This window comes from Salmo salar, chromosome 29 (assembly GCF_965601325.2).
Source record: "Salmo salar chromosome 29, fSalSal1, whole genome shotgun sequence".
In the NCBI taxonomy this organism is placed as follows: Eukaryota; Metazoa; Chordata; class Actinopteri; order Salmoniformes; family Salmonidae; genus Salmo; species Salmo salar.
This window is the reverse complement of record NC_138319.1, coordinates 24523935-24548960: the sequence shown is the minus strand read 5'-3', so window position 1 is coordinate 24548960 and position 25026 is coordinate 24523935. Positions and strand designations below refer to the sequence as shown.

Genomic DNA, 25026 nt, shown 5'->3' with positions numbered 1-25026 from the left:
TTGGTGGGTCCTACAACCCTTAGTTAAGATACTATATGCAAACTCCACGGCTTCCTTATGGTTTCTATGTGACTGGAAGTTTCAGTCTAATTAATCTCAACTCACAATACATTTCTATCTTAATCCTAACCTTGTACCCTCATGAACAGTCCCCTGCTTTTCTATGGATATAGCTAATCAGTAGGTACCATGACAGTAGTTAGACATCAGGGGTAACCAACCAGAGACCTTGGAAAATCCCCTCTGTCCAATAAGAACCTTAAATATATCAGCAACATCCTCGTGTCTCCCTGACAGATAGAGTCGTGCCTCAATGTCTGCCTCTGCTGATCGGAAAATAAACCCTCCCATCGGAGTAGACTTGGGCCGTTATCTGATACCAGATGATCGATGCATCTCTCTCTTAGGCGGAAGCAGCAGCAGACAGATTAGATTTTTCTGTTTTCTTTGTTCAACCCCCATTCAACCCCCATATGTTAAAGTACCTTATGTCTCTCTGGAAGGAGATCCTCGCCCTGAGCTCATCTATTTTATAGTCCAGGGACTGGACTATAAGCGGTGGGTGGTATGCACGCTTCCTGAGTGTGACTAAGACCCCACTCCTCCTTCCTCTTCTCCGACGGCAACATTTTGGAGAACCACCCGGGATGAATGGATCTGCCATGAGCAGTTCAAACAAAGGATCCAGGTTCTAGGAACAAGTCGAATTTCTGGTGAGTGACCGCTGATCTAATATCCAAAAGTTATTTTCGGCTGTAGTTAATAGTACTAGAAGCGTTCTAAGCAAATTACGTAAGAAATAACAAACACAAATACTGCAAAGTTGGCTAGGAGCTAGAATCAGGGTGACCGTGTCTGTCGGCACCATCTTGTGTGTTTGTGTGCGTATGTCTAAGCACACGTGTGCAAGCGAGAGTGGCAGAAAGGGGGGTTGGGGGAGAGAGAGAAAAATTTAAGAAAAGGGGGTGTAATAGCAGAAACACACCTGTGGAATGAACCGTTCTGTGACCTTGGGTGGGAGGTGGAGGGGATTCTGGAACGCCACCAAACCATAGCCCTATCAAACTTATTTTCCCATAGCAGCTTCAATAGCCCTTCTGTTCTCTACAGCTCGCACACACACTTTTGTTTTATACTGAACAAAAATATAAACCCAACATGCAACAATTTCTAATATTTTACTGAGCTACAGTTCATATAAGGAAATCAGCAGTGGTGGAAAAAGTACCCAATTGTCATACTTGAGTAAAAGTAAAGATTCCTTAATAGAAAATGACTCAAGTAAAAGTGAAAGTCACCCAGTAAAATCCTACATGAGTAAAAGTCTGAAACTATTTGGTTTTAAATATACTTTAGTATCAAAAGTAAATGTAATTTCGGCCCGAGTGGAGCAGCATTCTAAGGCACTGCATCTCAGTGCAAGAGGTGTCACTACAGTCCCTGGTTTGAATCCAGGCAGTATCACATCCGGCCGTGATTGGGAGTCCCATAGGGTGGTGCACAATTGGCCAAGCGTCGACCAGGTTTGGCCGGGGGAGGCCGTCATTGTAAATAAGAATTTGTTCTTAACTGACTTGCCTAGTTAAATAATTTAAAAAAGTGTCAAAGAATAAATCATTTCAAATTCCTTATATTAAGCAAACCAGATGGCACCATTTAAAAAAAAATGTATTTTATTTTTACGGATAGCCAGGGGCACGCTCCATCACTCAGACATAATTTACAAACGAAACTTGTGTGTGAATTATACCATTTTCCTGTCCTGCTAAGCATTCAAAATGTAATGAGTACTTTTGAGTGTCAGGGAAAATGTACGGAGTAAAAAGTACATCATTTTCTTTAGGCATGTAGTGAAGTAAAAGTAAAAGTTGTCTAAAATATGAATAGTTAAGTACAAATACCCCAAAACTACAAGTATTTTCACATAAGTACTTTACACCACTGGAAATCAGGCAATTTAAATAAATTCATTAGGCCATAATCTATGGATTTCACATGACTGGGAAAACAGATATGCTTCTGTTGGTCACAGATACCTTAAATAAATGTAGGGGTGTGAATTAGAAAACCAGTCAGTATCTGGTGTGACCACCATTTGCCTCATTCAGTGCAACACGTTTGAAATAACGCCCACTCCTTTCTGGATATTGGCGGTAACTGGAACACGCTGTTGTACACGTCGATCCAGAGCATCCCAAACATGGTAAGTATGCAGGCCACGGAATAACTGGGACATTTTCAACTATGTTTCAGAACATTCAACTCTCTGGCAACAGCTCTGGTGGACATTCCTGCAGTCAGCATGCTAATTGCACACCCTCAAAACTTGAGACATCTGTGGCATTGTGTTGTGTGACAAAACTGCACATTTTAGAGTGGCCTTTTATTGTCCCTAGCACCTGTGAAATGATCATGCTGTTTAATTAGCTTCTTGATATGCCACACCTGTCAGGTGGATGAATTATGTTGGCAAAGGAGAAATACTCACTAACAGGGATGTAAACAAATCTTGTTCAGTGTACTATCCTTGTGGGGCCCAAACAATTCATTCCCACTTAATATCCTATTTTCCTTAACTCCTGGGACGGCAGGTAGCCTAGCAGTGAAGAGTGGTGGACCAGTAACCAAAAGGTTGCTGGTTCAAATCCTGATCTCAAATGCTCATCTCCCAGGACAAACTAGCAACAGCCAGCTAGCTAAATGTCCATGAAGCTGTGTTTTGATCTGCCCCCAAATGAATATAGTTGGTTTTAATATTTTAACCTGTGTGTCATGATCACGTCTGGTGTGGATTGATGAAATCAACAGGAGTGCGATGAAGCATGTGGACACATGTGTGTGGCCGGTGTAGTCAGCATGTAACCCTAACTTAACCCAAACCCTAACTCTAACACTCATTTCAACCCAAACCCTAAACCTAAGCCCTAAGCTTAAAACAACCTTTTTCCATGTGGGGACTGACAAATTTTCCTTGTTTTACTGTCCTCGTTTTACTATCCCATCGAAGGGTTTGGGCCAAAGGGATTGGGTAGGTGGCAAATTGGGACCGGCTAAAATACATTCAGGTGTGCTTGAAAATGTCTTTCGATCCTTAGAATATACAGTAAGTGAGAGAAACTCCAGAGAATATTCCTTCTCAACATTTAGACACGCTCTTGTGTTCCACAAACAAAGAAACATGGGGGACGAATCAGAGACAAGAACTTTAATAGGAAATTCTCACATCTATTGGATTTGATTGAAGTTGCCTTGGGGGTTTGTGCACAGTGAGCCTTCACCACCCAAACTAGAAAAACAAACCAATAATTCCTGTCATCAAAAGTCATCATGCATAAATGGTCACTCAGGCAAAAACGACCACTTTCACCACTCATGCTGGCGATGGTAGCTGTATGTACAGTACATTTGGGATGTTCTTAAATTTTTTTTAACTTTTCTGTCAATGTTACATGCTACATATACCACAGAATCATGCTGAAAATAGTTATTAAAAAGAAAGAAAATCTTGTTTTTCAGTTTATGAATAAACAATCACTTGTCTTACGTTCATTAACCATACATCGTAAAAGTCGTTTGTTTAATTGTTAGAGCACACACATGAGTTTGTGTGAATATGTTTGCCTGCAACATTCAGTATCTACCCGTTGGTATGTGTTAATGCATTAGTATAAAATGATCAAGAAAGTGTGTATGCAATCTTTCCAAGGATATGCCCTGTTGGTAGCTGTCTAGTATACAGTACGCATGGGTGAATCCATCTGTAAGTCTGTATGAATATACAAGGCTGCATTTGTCAGAAAAAACATCTTGCGTTCCATGTGATTGATTTGTATACTTGTTTTTCTTTTTCATTTTTTCAATACGCAAGAGGACGGGTCATGGGGTATGAAACGAGCAACAAAGCAACAGAGCAGTGCGGTCTCCTTTGAAGACCCGGGAGCTCTGGGATTGAACCGGGCTACAGGCCCGGGATGGGCAGTGCTGAGCTGTGAGGAGCTTTCAAAGAGAAAAGAAAGAGCGAGGAACGAGAGACGAAATATTGTAGTCCGTGCACAGCAAAGTTATATGTGGCCAGTTTTTCAAGGGAAAAAAGTGCTGTTTGCCTTTCTTTTTTTGGGCTACTGGGTAAGGACCTATTAGGAGAGGCGAGAGGGAGGGGAAAGATCCTCTGGGGTCTTTTATATCACTTCTGGATGAACAACGCTCCAATGGTGACTCCGGCTGCACCCAGGGCGGCCAGGCCGAACACTGTCTTTAGGTAGGGCCAGGAGTGGAAGACAGAGATCCTCTGCTGCCCATAGATCTCCACAAAGGCGTCCTGAGAAAGAGAGAGAGAGAGAGAGAGAGAGAGAGAGAGAGAGAGAGAGGTTAGTATCATCACTACTTTATTCTAATTACTGAACATTCACTCGCTATGTAAATGAGTTTGTTATAATATCAGTTTGTGCATCATCAAGCCCTCAATGTAATTCTTTCATAGATCTATATAGACACTATGCATCAGTAAAATGTCTCAATGACCATGGCTACATGGGGCCCATATCTCTGTGGCTCTATCCCTGAGCCTCCTCTGTCTGTGGTACACACAGGGACAAAAGACAGAGGAATAGACGACCATGTCTCACAGCCAGCGTCTCAGCAAGAAAGCTCCTTAGCGTCATGCCTCCCACCCACACACACACCCACACACACACCCACACACACCACACACACACACACACACACACACACACACACACACACACACACACACACACACACACACACACACACACACACACACACACACACACACACACACACACACACACACACACACACACACACACACACAGCTTCTTTGCATACCAGGCATACAGTAAGTAAGTAAGACCAAAACATCCGATCCCACACAACTACAAACCACAAACAAATGTATCTGTGCATATTATCTGGTTTTGAAACAAGGGGAAATGTTCAGGTTCTTCCCCAAATCTGTCCACTGGTCCGGTTACAAGGAAACGTTCCGCTTCTTCCCCCAACATGTTCAGTGGAATGTAATAGAGTGTAATACTAATATGACAAGCAAGGGGATAACCCTAATGAATACCTGTTCCTGGTAATTTGTTGCTTTTAAAAAACTGGATGGAAAAATTAGGAATGAATATCTGATGCAATATAACAACACACAGTACAGTACAATATAATAATACACAATACAGTACAATATAACAACACACAGTACAGTACAATATAACAACACACAGTACAGTACAATATAATAATACACAGTACAGTACAATATAATAATACACAGTACAGTACAATATAACAACACACAGTACAGTACAATATAATAATACACAGTACAGTACAATATAACAACACACAGTACAGTACAATATAACACACAGTACAGTACAATATAATAATACACAGTACAGTACAATATAACAACACACAGTATAGCTCAATATAATAATACACAGTACAGTACAATATAACAACACACAGTACAGTACAATATAACAACACACAGTACAGTACAATATAATAATACACAGTACAGTACAATATAACAACACAGTACAATATAACAATACAGTACAATATAACAATACACAGTACAGTACAATATAACAACACACAGTACAATAAAACAACACAGTACAATATAACAACACACAGTACAGTACAATATAACAATACACAGTACAATACACTATAACAATACACAGTACAGCGTCTTCAGATTAAATCTTTACAAAGTTAGAGCATACAATACTGCCTCCAGTGCTAGACTGCCTCCAGTGCTTGACTGCCTCCAGTGCTAGACTGCCTCCAGTGCTAGACTGCCTCCAGTGCTTGACTGCCTCCAGTGCTTGACTGCCTCCAGTGCTAGACTGCCTCCAGTGCTAGACTGCCTCCAGTGCTTGACTGCCTCCAGTGCTAGACTGCCTCCAGTGCTTGACTGCCTCCAGTGCTAGACTGCCTGCCTCCAGTGCTAGACTGCCTCCAGTGCTTGACTGCCTCCAGTGCTTGACTGCCTCCAGTGCTAGACTGCCTCCAGTGCTTGACTGCCTCCAGTGCTAGACTGCCTGCCTCCAGTGCTAGACTGCCTCCAGTGCTAGACTGCCTCCAGTGCTTGACTGCCTCCAGTGCTAGACTGCCTCCAGTGTTTAACATATTTTTAAGGTTGTTTAGCACTGTAAACTGTATTCCTGTGTGTATGCGACTCAGGTTGTGTACTAAGAGCTGGATATGTAACACTGTATTCCCAGACCTTGTGAAATCTGAGTGTGTGTGTCTTTTCTATGGCCTTTGGTTGCTGAAATTTAAATAGTTCTCCTAATTTCAGTTTATATGACAAAACAAGCAGTCATTGTGTAGAAAATAATTCAACTATCTAAACTGCTGTGAAATATATTTTCCATAACCAAAAATATGATATTTTCAGCTGTTTGAAGTTGGGGCACAAAACTGAAAGTAGAAGACGCAAAAACTAAACGGAAGAACAGGAAGCATAGAAATAGCGTACATGGATCTACCGCTTATTTGACTTGCTTTCAAGGAGAAAGAAAGATCTATAACTCACATTTCTATGTGAATTTGGTATGGTCGCATAAAAAGTTACAAATCAAATCAAATTTTATTGGTCACATACACATGGTTAGCAGATGTTAATGCGAGTATAGCGAAGCTACAAATTGTAGCTTTAAGCTCCAGAACCCTAGATCCCAGTGTGTGTGTGTGTGTGGTTGGTAAACTGAATACTAGTGTGCCTCCGTTTTCTCCTCCCCTCCCCAGACCCCATACACAGTGGAGTAGACTGCTTAATAAGTAAAGCCGTGTTTTTATTGCAGTGTGCTTGTACCACATTACATTTGGCACAGTCTCTCATCTGCAGCTCAAGCCCGTAGGCTGCGTTCAGGCCCCAGTGTTCTAGCCCAGTGAGGGGCCGGCTCGTGCGCAATTGTTTGGATTGTATGATTCCCCTTCCCACTGGTTCCAGCATCTTGTCAGTGGAGAGAATATCTGCAGGGCAGACCCATTTTTTAGCTTCTTAGCCCTAAACAGCTTGCAGGAAGGAAGCTTCCCCAATGTGCTGCCTGGGAGGAGTTTAACCCACAACCGCTGCACATCAAAACCAGCTAGAGAAGATGACGAGACGTGAAGAGGAGAGACCGAGAGGAAAGGGTGGAAAGAGAAGGAGCGGTAACGGTATGCTTCTGGTGCTGGTAGGAGGTTAACCCACAACTGTTGCACATCAAAATGACTCAGAGTCGAAGGAGAGAGAGAGAGGAAATGTGCTGCTGAGTACTCTGGCTAGAGTTCACATCTCTTCCGAGCTCAAGTCAGAGTGCCGATGCAATATTCAGCACCACAGATTCATTAGTGTAGCTCACACAAAAGTCTGTCTTCATAACCTAGGATAATCCTCTAGTCAGAATGGATAGGATAAAAACGTAGCCTTCCAGTATGGAATCTTCCCAATTTCCCATACACACGTACTTTCCCTAATTTTAAACTATATGTTAATGAGAAAAATGCACGTCTTTGACCATTTCTCTGACAGCCACAGGTCGATATCCTGTGTCTTGGAGCATGAATATAATTTAGCCTAAACAACTACCTCTTCCCCTACTGTATTTATTTATTTATTTTGCTCCTTTGCACCCCATTATTTATATTTCTACTTTGCACTTTCTTCCACTACAAATCTACCATTCCAGTGTTTTACTTGCTATATTGTATTTACTTTGCCACCATTGATTTTTTTGCCTTTACCTCCTTTATGTCACCTCATTTGCTCACATTGCATATAGACTTATTTTTCTACTGTATTATTGACTGTATGTTTGTTTTACTCCATGTGTAACTCTGTGTTGTTGTATGTGTCGAACTGCTTTGCTTTATCTTGGCCAGGTCGCAATTGGAACTGAGAACTTGTTCTCAACTTGCCTACCTGGTTAAATAAAGGTGAAATAAATAAATAAATAAATAAAAATGAAGAGCACCGCATCATATTATGTACAAAATACCCTCTCTTCCAGCAATATGATGTACATAGCCATTGTTTACATTTCCAATATCCACCAAGGTGCTTACTGTAATAAAAGTGGGAAATCGAGGGGAGCATCTTTCAAAGTTTACAATTACGAGAACACACATTAAACAAAAATAGATTGATGACATCATGGGAAATTCCTAGATTGGCTCAGTCTGGACACATCAGCTTCACCATAGGAACTGCATCATTAGCATATGTACCTCATTAGCATATTAATAAATGTCATATCACGGGTAATTCCATTCATTGATTCCAGCGAGGGGAACAGGTGTCCAGGAGAGTACAGTTCATCATGCATATCCAGTGTCAACAAAACAACCTCGTGCATGTACTGTAAACCATAAATGTCACACTGGCTCTCTGCTGTCACGGTCAGACTTCTACAGTATGGGGCTACACAGTAGCACCATGATAGAGAGCTGTCCATAACATGGACAACGCTGGTTTGATGTCATGGTTTATTCCATTCTCTCGTCACGATGGTTGCCACTCTGGCCAGATGAAGTGGACCTGCGGTGTGTATTTCATTATGACACACAAGCAAGGGCTATTAGGTGTTTACACCTGCAACAACAGCTGCTTTGTTGATCACCTGATACACACACACCAACCCCCCACCCCTCTATCGCCCCCCTCTCTCCCCCTTCTTTCTTCTCTTTCTCTCTCCAGGTTGCTCTATGGTGCTGTCCTAATATCTCTCTCTCCAGGTGCCTCTATGGTGCTGTCCTAATATCTCTCTCTTCAGGTTGCTCTATGGTGCTGTCCTAATATCTCTTTCTCTCTTCAGGTCGCTCTATGGTGCTGTCCTAATATTTCTCTCTCTCTCCAGGTTCCTCTATGGTGCTGTCCTAATATCTCTTTCTCTCTTCAGGTCGCTCTATGGTGCTGTCCTAATATCTCTCTCTCTCTCCAGGTTCCTCTATGGTGCTGTCCTAATATCTCTCTCTTCAGGTTGCTCTATGTTGCTGTCCTAATATCTCTTTCTCTCTTCAGGTCGCTCTATGGTGCTGTCCTAATATCTCTTTCTCTCTCCAGGTTGCTCTATGGTGCTGTCCTAATATTTCTCTCTCTCTCCAGGTTCCTCTATGGTGCTGTCCTAATATCTCTTTCTCTCTTCAGGTCGCTCTATGGTGCTGTCCTAATATCTCTCTCTCTCTCCAGGTTCCTCTATGGTGCTGTCCTAATATCTCTCTCTTCAGGTTGCTCTATGGTGCTGTCCTAATATCTCCTTCTCTCTTCAGGTTGCTCTATGGTGCTGTCCTAATATCTCCTTCTCTCTTCAGGTCGCTCTATGGTGCTGTCCTAATATCTCTTTCTCTCTCCAGGTTGCTCTATGGTGCTGTCCTAATATCTCTCTCTCTCTCCAGGTTGCTCTATGGTGCTGTCCTAATATCTCTCTCTTCAGGTTGCTCTATGGTGCTGTCCTAATATCTCTCTCTCTCTCTCTCTCTCTCTCTCTCTCTCTCCAGGTTGCTCTATGGTGCTGTCCTAATATCTCTCTCTTCAGGTTGCTCTATGGTGCTGTCCTAATATATCTCTCTCCAGGTTGCTCTATGGTGCTGTCCTAATATCTCTCTCTTCAGGTTGCTCTATGGTGCTGTCCTCCTAATATCTATCTTTCTTCAAGTTGCTCTATGGTGCTGTCCTAATATCCCTCTCTTCAGGTTTCTGTATGGTGCTGTCCTAATATCCCTCTTTTCAGGTTGCTGTATGGTGCTGTCCTAATATCCCTCGCTTCAGGTTGCTGTATGGTGCTGTCCTAATATCCCTCTCTTCAGGTTGCTGTATGGTGCTGTCCTAATATCCCTCTCTTCAGGTTGCTGTATGGTGCTGTCCTAATATCCCTCTCTTCAGGTTGCTGTATGGTGCTGTCCTAATATCCCTCTCTTCAGGTTGCTGTATGGTGCTGTCCTAATATCCCTCTCTTCAGGTTGCTGTATGGTGCTGTCCTAATATCCCTCTCTTCAGGTTGCTGTATGGTGCTGTCCTAATATCCCTCTCTTCAGGTTGCTGTATGGTCCTGTTAACTAGCCAGAGGGTCGGTGACAGACAGGGCCCTTGGATTTCCAACATGTTGTCATCTCTGTTTGCTTTACATTTTTTTCCCCACCTCGGCAAACATGTCATTAGGTGAGCTTCCAGCGTGTGTTTAAACCGACCAGCTAGGTTTGCCCAAAGACAGCGCTAATGGATTCTGAACACAACTCTGACCTGCTGGAGGAGCTGAGCTAGCTAACTGAGGTAACCGAGCCGGAACCCAGCAGGTTTTACCAGTGCTGTCATGGTCACCAGGATATACTAGCCTACTTCCCACTGGGCACATACGTCAATTCAACGTCTAGTCGACGTTGGTTCAACGTCATTTCTTTTAAATGACTTGGAAACAATGTTGATTCAACCAGTGTGTGGCCGAGTGGGTTGTTTTGGATTACATACTGCTAATGCTGACAGTGTCTAGGCGAAGATCTCAATTGCATACTCCTCGCATCCTCTCTCCTCGTCTCCTTCTCAAAACCAATTGGAGGAGAAGGTCAGAGGGGAGGGACTTCTGTCTTTTTCATCCAATGAGTTTTGAGAAGGAGATGACGAAAGAAGACGCGAGGAGTATTCAATTGAGATCTTCCCTAGGTGAATAAAAAAATATGGTTATTCACTTGCCTTTGTACTAATATTTACTGAGATTTTTTACAAAGGGTTAGACTCAGTTGTGAATCTTCAGAATGCCACATCCAATAATTGCGAGATAAACAGATGTCATTCTTTGTTATACAGACTTTGCTTTGTATGCAGCCCAAGAAGTCAACCAAGCCCTTTCCCAGAGTTTTCCCTAATGCCTTGGATCAAAGCCCAGGTACTGTAACATAGCCTGCCAAATGTGACAGGCTCTGACTCACTATACCCACACATGGGTTAATAGGGGCTTGATTAGGTCGTTTAATCCAGGGGATTAGCCAAATGGCTGGGATTTAGACTCATTTGCATGATATGCTGATTAGGGCATAGACTGGGTAATGGGGGAATTCTTCGTCTGGGGAGTTTCCTCTCTCGGTTCATTGGAGGGTCAGCATGATAAAATGGCTTATCGTGGAGAGACAATCAAACTGACAATCAAACTCTCTTTTTTTCTTTCTCTTTCTAATTTCCATCGCTCTCATTCCTTTCTCCCTCGTTATCGTTCTTCTACTTTCTCATTCCCATCTCTCATCTCATTCCCATCTCTCTCTCTGTCTCATTCCAATCTCATTCCCATCTCTCTCTCTGTCTCATTCCAATCTCATTCCCATCTCTCTCTCTGTCTCATTCCAATCTCATTCCCATCTCTCTCTCTGTCTCATTCCAATCTCATTCCCATCTCTCTCTTTCTCACTCTCTCTGTGTTGCTGTCCTCTCTGTGTCTCTCTCTGTGTGTCTCTCTCTGTGTCTCTCTCTGTGTGTTTCTCTCTGTGTGTCTCTCTCTCTCTCTCTGATATTCAATCGCTTTGATCAAATGAGTAGGTGGGTCAATTCGAGGTATGGTAGTCTTAAGGTGGAATGACGTCCCTGTCTCTCATATGTGCTGAACCCCCCCCCCAACCTCCTCCCCTTGCCTCGGCAGACACACAGATTTTAGTGTGAGGGCCTCTTTCCTGGCAGACATTCTAAAAAGAGTTTGCCAGAGGGATATCGCAATAAAGGAGAAAGGAAGCAAACCTCTGAAAATGGGGAGGCTTCCAATCCAGGCCCACCCAATCTGTCAGATGACAGTGGACCTGTTATCGGCTTCAATAGCGGGGCCCTTTGATTTGTTGTTGTAAGTTCAAGGAAATATAGTTCATGTTATAGCCTCCATGTCTCTGGCTTTGTCACATCACATGTTAAATGTAGCCAGCCCTGGAAAAAACAACTTGACAGAGTGATGTGATAAGATTTAACAATGTCTGTGTGTGTATGTATGTGTGTGTGCTGTGTGTGTATACTGTATTCAGATGTGGCTGTATTATGTGAGTCTTTGTGGAGTCCGAGTTCAGAAGTGTGTGAGTTGTCCCATGATGAGCTCAGATACACACTCACACACTCCCGAGTTCAAGCGTGTGACAATTCGCTGATCCACTTGCTGCCTATCCCATGATGTGTGTTTGGCCCACAGGCCTCCTAGGAGCCATGCACGTTATGACATCCTTTCCCACAGCCACTAGCCAGAGCTAACGTGTAACAATCCGACAACTTTATCATACAGCCAAAAAGACCTCAAGTCTCACACAACCCCTGAGCTGAACAGGAGGAATGTCTTACAATGTCTCCATTCAATCACGTGGAAGCAGGCCTCTGGGTCCGTTTTTTGACCCCCGTCATGTTTTCAGCTGAGCAAATGAATTAGCTGGTCATAGATATAAAGGCACCATGGGAAAGGGAACAGAGCACGGTTCACACTATACTGAGCTGCCTACAAAGAGGAGTGTTCTCATTGGAACAGATGCATGCTGGGATACACAAACAACAATTACATTTGACATTTTAGTCATTTAGCAGATGCTCTTATGCAGAGAGAGACGCACAATTAGCGCATTCATCTAATTAAAAGGACCACTGCGGAAGAACGGCTCAACGTTTTAGAATGATTCATACAGTACACGTCAAATACAGAAATAACTACATCAACATGGGATTTATGCATAGTACCTTTTGTATAGCTTGTCACAGACACTAAATAATAAAACAAAATAGTGTGACTACCTGGGGAAATTAACATGCGACACAAGCACACAAACTATGCCCTTAGTGCCCCTGACCACGACATGGAAATTATATTTGTTCATTTCAAGGAACTTTCCTTTTAGCTGTTACCCTAGCAACAGTTCCTCTCCTTACAGCGCACTATCAGGGAGCCCCATGGACTAATGAGGTGTTAAAAGCTGTTTTTTCTCTTTGAGTTAAACAAGATTCAGTCATTAAGGCAATGTAGCGGAGGTGAAGATGGACCCCCCTGCTGTGCACAGGTTGACCCATCCCTTACTTCAGGGGCCCCTGTGGCCCTTCCCAGGTTGCCCTTCCTCAGGGGGTCAGCATCACAGATAAAAACGCATTAGGGAATTAAAAAGCACACATCCTCCCAGTCCTATCCAATCAGTGTGTAGGCCATGGTGTGTGTGTGTGAACATGCGTGTGTGGTAGAGAGAGAGTAGGGGTGGGGAGTTTTTTTGTTGTTCGCTTTGATGTAGTAGCCACAGGGCCTGAACGTGCACCTCCATCTGTATGCACCCCACGGCTGGGTGAGTGCAACGCAGAAAGCAGGAAATTATTTTGTCTATATGAAGTAGTTTGGGGCAGATGCAATGTTGTCCCAGTGTGATGTTTTTTTTTTATTTTCCATAGAGGAAAGATTAACATTTTATTTTGGTATTATGTTATCTTGTGTTTAATAGAAAAACTGATACTGAGACATTCTCAGGGAGCTGTAACTAGCTTGCGGTAGCACACATAGAGCTGCAGCTTAGTCAAGACGTTATAGGATTCTTTCCTCACACTTTATACCTCAGAGAATATCCTTCATTTAATGATGAAACGCAGTTTGACTGTTGTTCTTTAAGGCCTAACAATGCTATTGGCATAAGTACGAGTGAGACATGAATAATGCTGTTAAATGTACAAAGCCCGGAGGGAGAGAGATTTGTATTTTGTCTATTGCACTATACCAGAGTCAGGAGATTAAACTGCAGTAATTACCTTTTTAGGATGTATTGGATTACTGGGTCAAGGTGCAATCCCCCTCCCTCCTATGTCTCCCCTTCTCGGCTTGTATCTTTTTTTTGGGGGGGGGGGGGGGGGCATTGAACCCTGCGACCGGGGGAGGGCGGCCCCACACTGATATGAGAGGATTGTGGGTTAGGAGGGCTCCGAGAGTTGAAACAGAACACCAGACACTGAACCTAGAGAAGGGCCAGACTGTTGCTTTTTCAGGAAAGCCTTATGCGTAATGAGATTGGCCCACGTGGCAGGCCCTCTATCTTGGTGGGTGGGGGCATGTCCCCTCCCATCTCCACTTTACTTAATGGGTTTTTATTTCATCCCCTTGCTCTCTCTTCCTCTTGAAGCTACCTTCTGCTGGTCCTGTTTTGGTTCATCTCCGGATACAGTACTCTTAGTTGTTGTTTTGGGGACAAGAGCCTAGATCTGCTTACAACGGCCTCTTTTACAGTGCATGGTATCACACATATAAGTAGCAGGTAGCCTAGCGGTTAAGAGCGTTGGCCAGTAACTGAAAGGTTGCTGGTTTGAATCCCTGAGTCGACTAGGTGAAAGATCTGTCGATGTGCCTTTGAGCAAGGCACTTATCCCTAATTGCTCCTGTAAGTCGCTTTGGATAAGAGCATCTGCTAATTGACTAAAATGTAAATGTTAACATCTCTAGTAACCAATAACCTAATTTGTGATGAAGATTAAAAATATATATTTATATTTACCATCTGTCACATAGTGTATGCTTGTTTGTTTCTGCTATAAACAGACATGTTGCACGTGTTACTCTTCAAAGCCTGCTTTGGGTCATTGAGAGTCACATTGGTAATTTGAGTGTGTAAGTCCTGTTCGTGGCTGAGCAAAGCTATCATCAACCGATGCACAGGACAGAAAGTGGAAGCAGTGGGATGGGGTCAATCTAGTCCCAGCCAATGCGGTCCACCGATCTGGTTTCATTCACCATTCTGCCAAAAGTTCCAAGAGAGCCAATCCAGCTGTCTCCCCTTTCCCTGTCCCCATATACATGTGCCCAAAATGTAGTGAAGGCAACAGGGATTTCGGTGAAAATCCCTTTCCCACAGAAAGTATAAAAAGTGTCACATGCAAACTTTTTTAATTGTTACATACACCACATAGGTGCAGTCAAATATGTTGTTTTACAGGGTTAGCCATTGTAGTACGGCGGCCCTGGAGCAAATTAGGGTTAAGTTCCTTGCTCAAGGGCACAATAACAGATTTTTCACCTTGTCGGCTCGGGTATTTGAAATAGCAACCTTTCAGTTACTGGTCCAATTCTGATGTTAGCCAATGGAAAAAGCCCAGAGTTTATCATTTAGTATCTGTGACAACATTCTTGTCCTTGAACATAAGTAAAGCTGTAAGAACCTTAGCTAACCTTTAGGGATCTATTTTAACAAACCTAACGCAATGGTCAATCAAAGCGCTGGTGGTAGAGCTATAGGTACCGCTATAGGTTCAGAAATATTTTTGCTATTTTCACAACCACAATTATTGGCGAAAGTTGCTGCCATTGGCGAGAAAGGTCTGGTCTTTGATGTATTGCCTTGGAATCAATTCCAATTCCAATGTTAGTCTGTTATAGTCTGTTATACAGCTTACAGAAACAAAATAACAAAATGTAAACCTATCCCATCTTTGCTAAATATGTTAACTTGAACCTGTTGTTCCACATTGTTGTAAGTAATTGCATAGCTTCAATGTTGAAATATATACATAGCATTCACACTGATAAAGGGGCTAGGGCTACTGTAAATTGCATTATGGCTGAGCATGGACATGCCAAATGTTGTCAATAAGCAATATTAAATAAATTATTGACAAGGCCTAAAAAGGGAGCAAATAATTTGAATCAAATTTTAAACAAAACAACAACTTGTTTTAAATAGGCTATGTCTAAATACACTTACAAGCACAATAATTGCTTCCAGTGGGCATATAATATTAAAACAATACAAACTATGGAGGGTTTTACACACATCTAAACTCTTTCCAGTAGCTGGACAAAGATCCAATATAAAGAGAAAGAGAGAATGTCCACTCACCGTCATACTGCTCCCAAATATAATGTTCTATATACACTACCGTTCAAAAGTTCGGGGTCACTTAGAAATTTCCTTATTTTTAAAAGAAAAGCACATTTTTTGTCCATTAAAATAACATCAAATTGATCAGAAATACAGTGTAGACATTGTTCATGTTATAAATGACTATTGTACCTGGAAACGGCTGATTTTTAATGGAATATCTACATAGGCATAGAGACGCCCATTATCAGCAACCATCACTCCTGTGTTCTAATGGCACGTTGTGTTAGCTAATCCAAGTTTATCATTTTAAAAGCCTAGTTGATCATTAGAAAACCCTTATGCAATTATGTTAGCACAGATGAAAGTCTCTTTAGACTAGTTGAGTATCTGGAGCGTCAGCATTTGTGGGTTCGATTACATGCTCAAAATGGCCAGAAACAAATAACTTTCTTCTGAAACTCGTCAGTCTATTCAGTCTATTCAGAAATGAACACTATTCCATGCGAGAAATTGCCAAGAAACGGAAGATCTCGCACAACACTGTGTACTACTCCCTTCACAGAACAGCGCAAACTGGCACTAACCAGAATAGAAAGAGGAGTGGGAGGCCCCGGTGCACAACTGAGCAAGAGGACAAGTACATTAGAGTGTCTAGTTTGAGAAACAGTCGCCTCACAAGTCCTCAACTGGCAGCTTCATTAAATTATACCCTTAAAACACCAGTCTCAATGTCAACAGTGAAGAGGCGACTCCGGGATGCCTTCTAGGCCTTCTAGGCCAGCAAAATCAGTTTCCAGCTACAATAGTCATTTACAACATGAACAATGTCTACACTGTATTTCTGATCAATTTGATGTTATTTCAATGGACAAAAAAACGTGCTTTTCTTTCAAAAACAAGGACATTTAAGTGACCCCAAACCTTTGAACGGTAGTGTACATATCGGAACCATCTTATAGATCGTATTTACACTTCTCCAGAAGTTGCATTGGACAGTGAATCATTGTAATAAGTTTGGTTTTAATAAAATTCAGCGAAAAACAATGGATACATGTAGCCTACATCATGGAGGGGGTTTTAGGCACGACCAAAGCATGGCCAAGATAATGTCAACAATACATAGATAAAAAGGGAATGTCAGCTCACTGTTTTGCTCCTCTCAAACTTGATATTTTAATAAAGCTTTGGTGATTAAGATTTATTTCCAAGCAGACTCACAAGCCAAACACTGACAGTCATGACTAGCCTACTTGACTAGCTACATTGGTCAGGACAAAAAGAAAACAGACTTCATTGAGGGGAAGGGAGGATATGCTTGGTTTAAGCATAGCATGAGTGTTTTATGTTTCTAAATACGAAGTATACAGGCACCAAAAGCACATCTTGTTCCATGCTCATTTGGGCAGTGTGTGTCACGGCTGGATAGGCTGTGTTTCTGCTGTCAAAATTAATTCCATAACCATCCGTGTTACCTCTTAAACCAGCTTTTAGTTGGTCTTAAATATCCCTACCAGCCCTTCCTGAAATAAGCACGTTGGATCATGTTATTAAGGACACGCCTAAAATATTCACCCCGCCCATCTGAGTGCAAGCGTGCTGATGTTAGACTGGTAAATTGCCGAACCTGGCTTTAGGACTGGAAAATGCCAGTGTACCAGTTTTTACATAACGAAATTGCAAACTAACAGGCGTTTAACAGTAGCGCCGCCTTAAAGCCAGCTGAAAATAGAGCCCTAACTGTGTGAAATGCTCAATATTGCATTGACCATTACTGTGTGAGGGACATAGACCGTAACTGTGTGAGGGACATAGACCGTTACTGTGTGAGGGACATGGACCGTTACTGTGTGAGGGACATGGACCGTTACTGTGTGAGGGACATAGACCGTTACTGTGTGAGGGACATAGACCGTAACTGTGTGAGGGACATAGACCGTTACTGTGTGAGGGACATAGACCGTAACTGTGTGAGGGACATGGACCGTTACTGTGTGAGGGACATAGACCGTAACTGTGTGAGGGACATGGACCGTTACTGTGTGAGGGACATAGACCGTTACTGTGTGAGGGACGTAGACCGTAACTGTGTGAGGGACATAGACCGTAACTGTGTGAGGGACATAGACCGTTACTGTGTGAGGGACATGGACCGTTACTGTGTGAGGGACATGGACCGTTACTGTGTGAGGGACATAGACCGTTACTGTGTGAGGGACATAGACCGTAACTGTGTGAGGGACATAGACCGTTACTGTGTGAGGGACATAGACCGTAACTGTGTGAGGGACATGGACCGTTACTGTGTGAGGGACATAGACCGTAACTGTGTGAGGGACATGGACCGTTACTGTGTGAGGGACATAGACCGTTACTGTGTGAGGAACATAGACCGTAACTGTGTGAGGGACATAGACCGTAACTGTGTGAGGGACATAGACCGTAACTGTGTGAGGGACATGGACCGTTACTGTGTGAGGGACATAGACCGTAACTGTGTGAGGGACATGGACCGTTACTGTGTGAGGGACATAGACCGTTACTGTGTGAGGGACATAGACCGTAACTGTGTGAGGGACATAGACCGTAACTGTGTGAGGGACATAGACCGTTACTGTGTGAGGGACATGGACCGTTACTGTGTGAGGGACATGGACCGTTACTGTGTGAGGGACATAGACCGTTACTGTGTGAGGGACATAGACCGTAACTGTGTGAGGGACATAGACCGTTACTGTGTGAGGGACATAGACCGTAACTGTGTGAGGGACATGGACCGTTACTGTGTGAGGGACATAGACCGTAACTGTGTGAGGGACATGGACCGTTACTGTGTGAGGGACATGGACCGTAACTGTGTGAGGGACATAGACCGTAACTGTGTGAGGGACATAGACCGTAACTGTGTGAGGGACATAGACCGTAACTGTGTGAGGGACATGGACCGTTACTGTGTGAGGGACATAGACCGTTACTGTGTGAGGGACATAGACCGTTACTGTGTGAGGGACAAGGACCGTAACTGTGTGAGGGACATGGACCGTTACTGTGTGAGGGACATAGACCGTAACTGTGTGAGGGACATGGACCGTTACTGTGTGAGGGACATAGACCGTAACTGTGTGAGGGACATGGACCGTTACTGTGTGAGGGACATGGACCGTTACTGTGTGAGGGACATGGACCGTTACTGTGTGAGGGACATAGACCGTTACTGTGTGAGGGACAAAGACCGTTACTGTGTGAGGGACATAGACCGTTACTGTGTGAGGGACATAGACCGTTACTGTGTGAGGGACAAAGACCGTTACTGTGTGAGGGCCATAGACCGTTACTGTGTGAGGGACATAGACCGTTACTGTGTGAGGGACAAAGACCGTTACTGTGTGAGGGCCATAGACCGTTACTGTGTGAGGGACAAAGACCGTTACTGTGTGAGGGCCATAGACCGTTACTGTGTGAGGGACAAAGACCGTTACTGTGTGAGGGACATAGACCGTTACTGTGTGAGGGACAAAGACCGTTACTGTGTGAGGGACATAGACCGTTACTGTGTGAGGGACATAGACCGTTACTGTGTGAGGGACATCATAGACCGTTACTGTGTGAGGGACATGGACCGTTACTGTGTGAGGGACAAAGACCGTTACTGTGTGAGGGACATAGACCGTAACTGTGTGAGGGACATGGACCGTTACTGTGTGAGGGACATGGACCGTTACTGTGTGAGGGACATGGACCGTTATAGTGTGAGGGACATGGACCGTTACTGTGTGAGGGACATGGACTGTTACTGTGTGTGTATAAGCTAGTCAAAGTGAATGATGTATGAGGGAGGAAGCAAAGGCAGATAGGTTGGGTGGGTGCTGAACCGTCACTGAGAAGATGCACGCCCCTGCCCCAATATAAACCGTTCTCTCTTTTAGTCCAAATTGTAAAATACGACAAAGGAAGAAGAGTTTCTTAGTTCCTAGTCTAGAGTTGCTGTGTCTATGCTGTTAAATCTGTGGGGGGAGGTTAAGTCATCTCTTGGTTTAGCGCCAAGCCAGGCTGCCCAGGAAATCTGAGGAAATGATGCCTCTGTCACTCTGAAATCCAACCCTGTGTCACTGACAACTGTCACCATCCTTATAAGGATGGAACACACTGACCACAACAGTCAGGAGGCCACTCACAAAGTCTGTGGAGGCATTGGGTCTCCCCCATTCACCAGGACTCTCTTTCTCTCTTCTTTAAAAGGTGCTGGGGGTTATTTATAATCTGATGTATTAACGGCCAGAGGAACTGTTGGCCTCTTCCACCACAGAGCCAGGTCAGCTTTGTCGGCTGGCTGTTCTGTGGGTTTGGAACCACTACACCAGAGAGCAGTGAAGACCTGCTTGGCCTTTAGCATCTGTGGTTGGCGGTGTTAGCTATTGTTATGTGGCCGGCAAATTAATCTGCTCTGAAGGTTTAAACCGTCACAGAGGGGAAAAAACTGACCCAGAGGCATGTTTCCTCATGATTGAATGGAGGAGCCTTGTGAGACATTCCTTGAGCTTGGCTACAGGGTTGAGTGAGACTTCAGATTGTTTTGGCTTGGTAACTTAGGCATGATATTTTGCAGGATGAACAGGTGCTGCATATTGTACACAGCACAAAATCACAGGAAGCCATATGAAGCTGAAGTATGATTTGGGTGGTTGAATGTTCCTGTATATGTGTAACTGTGTGTGTGTGTGCATGTGCATGTGTAAAAAGCCACAGCTGTTGAGAATCTGACTCACATCCATGGCTTGCTACTAATTTGCATGGGGTGCAATCCCTGCAGTGTCGGACACCCGCTCGTGTCTAGATGCGAGACAGAGACACGACCGCCCAGCACCTGCAAACCCGTGAACAACCACAGCGTTCCATCAAGAATCGACGGGATGGCATTCTCTCCGTTATGGGGCGAGGTGTCAAGAGCTGAGTCAGAGACTGAGACACACTGCCAAGGTCAGGTTTTTCAAGATCTCACTCGTCTGACAGATAATGGATTGACTGCCTAGATCAGGAGTGTCAAACTCATTTTGCCCCAGGGGCTGCATTCTGTCTTCAACGAGGTCCGAAGGGCTGTTCTGAAAATTGGTTACATTTCCTCCCCGTCGAAATTTGCAAAAGATAGTCCTATATCCATTGTTTTTGGAATTTTCTATAATCTGACTGTCTAGCTTTAATTTGGGTGATTACTAGCGAGCTGGAAAAAGTGAAGAATGTAGGTCCATTATCATTTATACACATTTTCCATTTGGTTTTAGTCATTTGACCCACCAATTTAGACAAGTGTGTCTGGGTAAGTGTCATCTAATACATATCGGAATCGGCCGATATTAGCTAAAAATGCCAACAACGGTATCGGCTCGATGTCTAGTTTAACGTTGATGTGCAAAACCGATGTCAAAGTTTTTAATGTTGTTAGATCCATCCTTTGAAAACAGACACTTGAAAAGATTCTGGGGATGAGCATGCTCATCTTCAATATGTACCCATTGTTCCTCTTTCGTGCATTGAACAATATGTCATAAGTAATAGCCTTGGGTGGCAAGTTGATACAATTCCAAGTCTGGAAGTAATGTTTGTAGGCCTTCAAGTTGAAAGGTTTCTTGCAGCTTGATTACGGCTTCATCTGCGCTTGTGAATTCCATCCTTTGCATTCCCTTCCATACCCATGAGATTTGGTCCCATTTTCCTCCAGTGATTGTTTGATTGGCAGGTATTCTTTGCATTTCTTTCTCAGTTTAGGAGACATGTCCTTGACGAATCCAATGGTCTGGCCTTGGATTTTGAACTCATTTCCCCCCTTGTGCCTTCAGAATGTTGACTTTGGTCTGATAGTTCCATAGTTTGAAGATTACTACCCGTGGGTGTTTAGGGTTCTTCTATTTCACGCCGATCCTATGGCATCGGTCCAGATCCTCTAGTGATATACCCACGTCAAGTTTCTCTGATATCAGTTTGACAACGTAACTGAAAAGGTCTCCTGTTTTCTTGTTTTCTGGTAAGGACAATATTCTCATGTTGTTATGTCTCATTCTGTAATCTTGCTGGTCCAATTCTTCTTCTAAAGTTTGCAACTTTGTTTCCAAAAGGCCCATTTTTTTGTATTGTTTGTTCACGCGCACGCCTTGTTTGTGCATGTCTGACACGATAGCCTCTTGTCTTTTTGTTTGTTTTTGTGAGCATTGAGAGTATTTTACCTATGTTTTCCTGGATAGCATTTAACTGTTTATTACTCTTGTTGTCCTTTGTCCTTTCCTTATCCTTTGAAGGAGGCCATGTTCCGTTGGACTGTTGTGTCGCTGCGCTGTTTTACCAGCTGATTGCTTTGCTGTGTTACAAAACTGATAGCTCGCGCTCTCCCAGTTGCTTGGGGATATGTTGATTTATTAAGTTTAGAGGATTGATTTAAAGTTTGCTGTCTGGTTTCTACATATAACCATAGTTTTATACAAAATGGACCTACTCACACCCCATGTGTCCTATCAGTACTTGCCTGCGCCTCCCTTCCTCAGTCAATTCTCTCTTGTTCAATCTCTCCTTCACGTCAACCACATACATTCAGAATGTGTGTGTGTGAGTGACTGTATGTGTGTGGCTAGTCACACAATGGCATCGAGATTGTTTGATGTTGGAGCCACAGAATCTAGTCCCTCGGCTTCAACCATACCCTGTGTTCCCATGGCAGCTCAAGTTCGCTCACTCCCCGTGAGAGCCGCAACTCGATCTCTCCCCGAAAGCAGAGGCAAAAAGAGATGAAAAGAAACCAAAACAAAACCCCAAACTATTTGGTGAGGAATCATGTACATATTCATACTGCCTTATTACTATGCTCCTAATGACAGAGACTATAACATCACGCCTCATGAGGATATTTTCGATGACAGTGTTACTTGATGAGGCATCTACAGGTTGATTGTGGTGGTTGGATTTTTGAAGCACTGATAGCATGTGAATCCTTCAGGGTCAGAGGGCATTGTCAGAGGATGTTCAAAGTTCTTACAAAATGTTACTATCAGAAGGAACAAGAAACATTTTCTTCGCAAGACTGCCTTGGCAACAAGAGAGGGCATGGAAAAAAGGCTTTTGACTGAAGAATAACCCTGCTCTGCACTTTCAAGTGTCTTACCAAGAAAAGTGCCAACAAACACTAAGTATTTGCATTGAAATGGTAAAGTGAAATAAAACATTCATTCAGTTAAAAGAGAAAGCACAAAATGTATTCTCACTTGACACTGTCAAGTTATGAATTTCAAGATATCTTTTATTCATATACTGTACAGTATGTATTTTTTGTTTAGCCAAAGCCTGGCTCACCATCATAAAGCTTTGGTCCACTGTTCTGTTTGAATGGCTGGCTCCATATCATGTTGGGCACTTTCATAGAGGCTTCTTTGAAACCCAACACCCATTCAGCCTTTAAAACCGGGGCCTTTTATGACTTGACTGAACAATTCAATTATTGAAAATCCAGCTTTTGTATAGATTTGTACGTCCTTGGTTTCCGTTATCCCATTACCAACAGTTTATTACCATCTGTTACCTTGAGTATTATTAGTATTAGTAGTTTATTACGGAGCGTGAAAACTTGGGTAGTTAAAGAGGTGGGCCTACTGTAACTGCGGTAGGTCTGAGGTAACATTTAGCTACAAGTATTTGTTTAAGACTTTGCTGAAAACATTTAAATTCTTTGTCAAAGGACTTTGTCTCATCACTCTTTATAATTACACTTGGAGTGTGTCTGAGGGAACATTATCCCTCCCCGTGCGCATGCGCACACGCACACACACACACACACACACACACACACACACACACACACACACACACACCCCCCCCCCCCCCCCCCCCCCCCCCCCCCCCCCCCCCCCCCTGACCCCTTCACCTATCCATCGATTCTGTTTCCACATTAGGATAGACATAGCAGTATCCTGGGTCACGTTCCAGATGCTCCACGGCATCATAACCTTGATGGTTTGGGAGGAATAATCAACGCATCAAATTCAATATCTGCCATAAACAAACTTCCATCTTGTAGAGAAGTGGAGAATCATCCTCCAAAGTTTTCCTTGGAAGAGTATCAGTCTCATACCTGATGTCTATCAACTCAAAGTTTATACATAATTTAGCAGCTTGATGCCAGTTGTAAATACATACTCCCTTATTACGACCAGGGCATTAAATATTAATCCAGCAAGGGATTAAGATGGTGTTACATGCAATACATCATATGCGTCAGGTGGAACCCCCTTAAGGCTTGGCTTCCGGTAAGGCCGAACACTTTCTAAAGGAAAAAATACAAATTTTCTTCCAGTGATCCATTATGTGGAAATTAAAAAATCATTATTAATTTACTAAAATCAATGTACAGATAATTGGAAAAGTTAAATGGACTCCCAGAAAGGAGTAGCCTTCTCTGATTGTGGGAGATGGAATAGAGGGAGAATACTATTATATTTAAAGGGTCAACAACCTCAGCAAATAGGATGTGCATACTTTATTACAATCATTACACTACTGTACAATGTTTTAAAAAACAGTTTAACAAATGAGAACCTTCAAAAGACAATATCTGGGTTTTCAGTGCTATCAGAGAACCCTACTGTACTATAGGTGCTGCTAATGCTAAAAATAAACAGACGCGTGGCAGTGTGTTGGCGCGCTATAAAACTCTTTCATCTGAAAGCAGAGCTGGCGCATTAAGAGGAAAATGGACTGGCACACAGAGTCATCACTCGATGACTGGCACCAGCTGACAACATGTGCTGGTAAATTCCACCCCAGCAGCCCGGCAATAGAGTTACGATTAGTAACCTAACCACTATCCCTCCCTATACTACCCACCCATCTCCTGCTAAAACATCCCAGCTGGCATGCATGGAAGAAAGGGGCTTTCTAGGGCAAAGGACATTAGAGTGTTATTAGCACTGCTAATGCTAATTTCGAGGACATTGGTGATGTTAATTGAATTAGGCCTACTAACTCTAATGGCTTAGCATTGCTTAAACGTTTAAAGGGCCCAAGGCCTACGAGACCAGGGCTCTCCTACACTGTTCCTGGAGAGCTACTCTCCTGTAGGTTTTCACTCTAACTCGTTGTAACCTGATGAATCTTACCAACCAGATAATTATTAGAATGAGGTGCGCTAGATTAGGGTTGGTAGCTCTCCAGGACAGTGTTGGCGAGCCCTGCTAACAA

At 43.2% G+C, this 25026-nt stretch overlaps 1 protein-coding gene across 1 annotated transcript in view; it reads right to left on the bottom strand.

The window, feature by feature from the left end:
- Positions 1–3190: 3190 nt before the first annotated feature.
- The window catches only part of LOC106590353 (apoptosis regulator Bcl-2), a 69486-nt gene continuing 47650 nt past the window's right edge, over positions 3191–25026 (bottom strand). Inside the window, exon 3 of the mRNA XM_014181290.3 lies at positions 3191–4318. Within this exon, the coding sequence (XP_014036765.1) occupies positions 4184–4318 (135 nt within the window). The 3' untranslated portion in view covers positions 3191–4183. The remainder of the gene's footprint in view (positions 4319–25026) is intronic.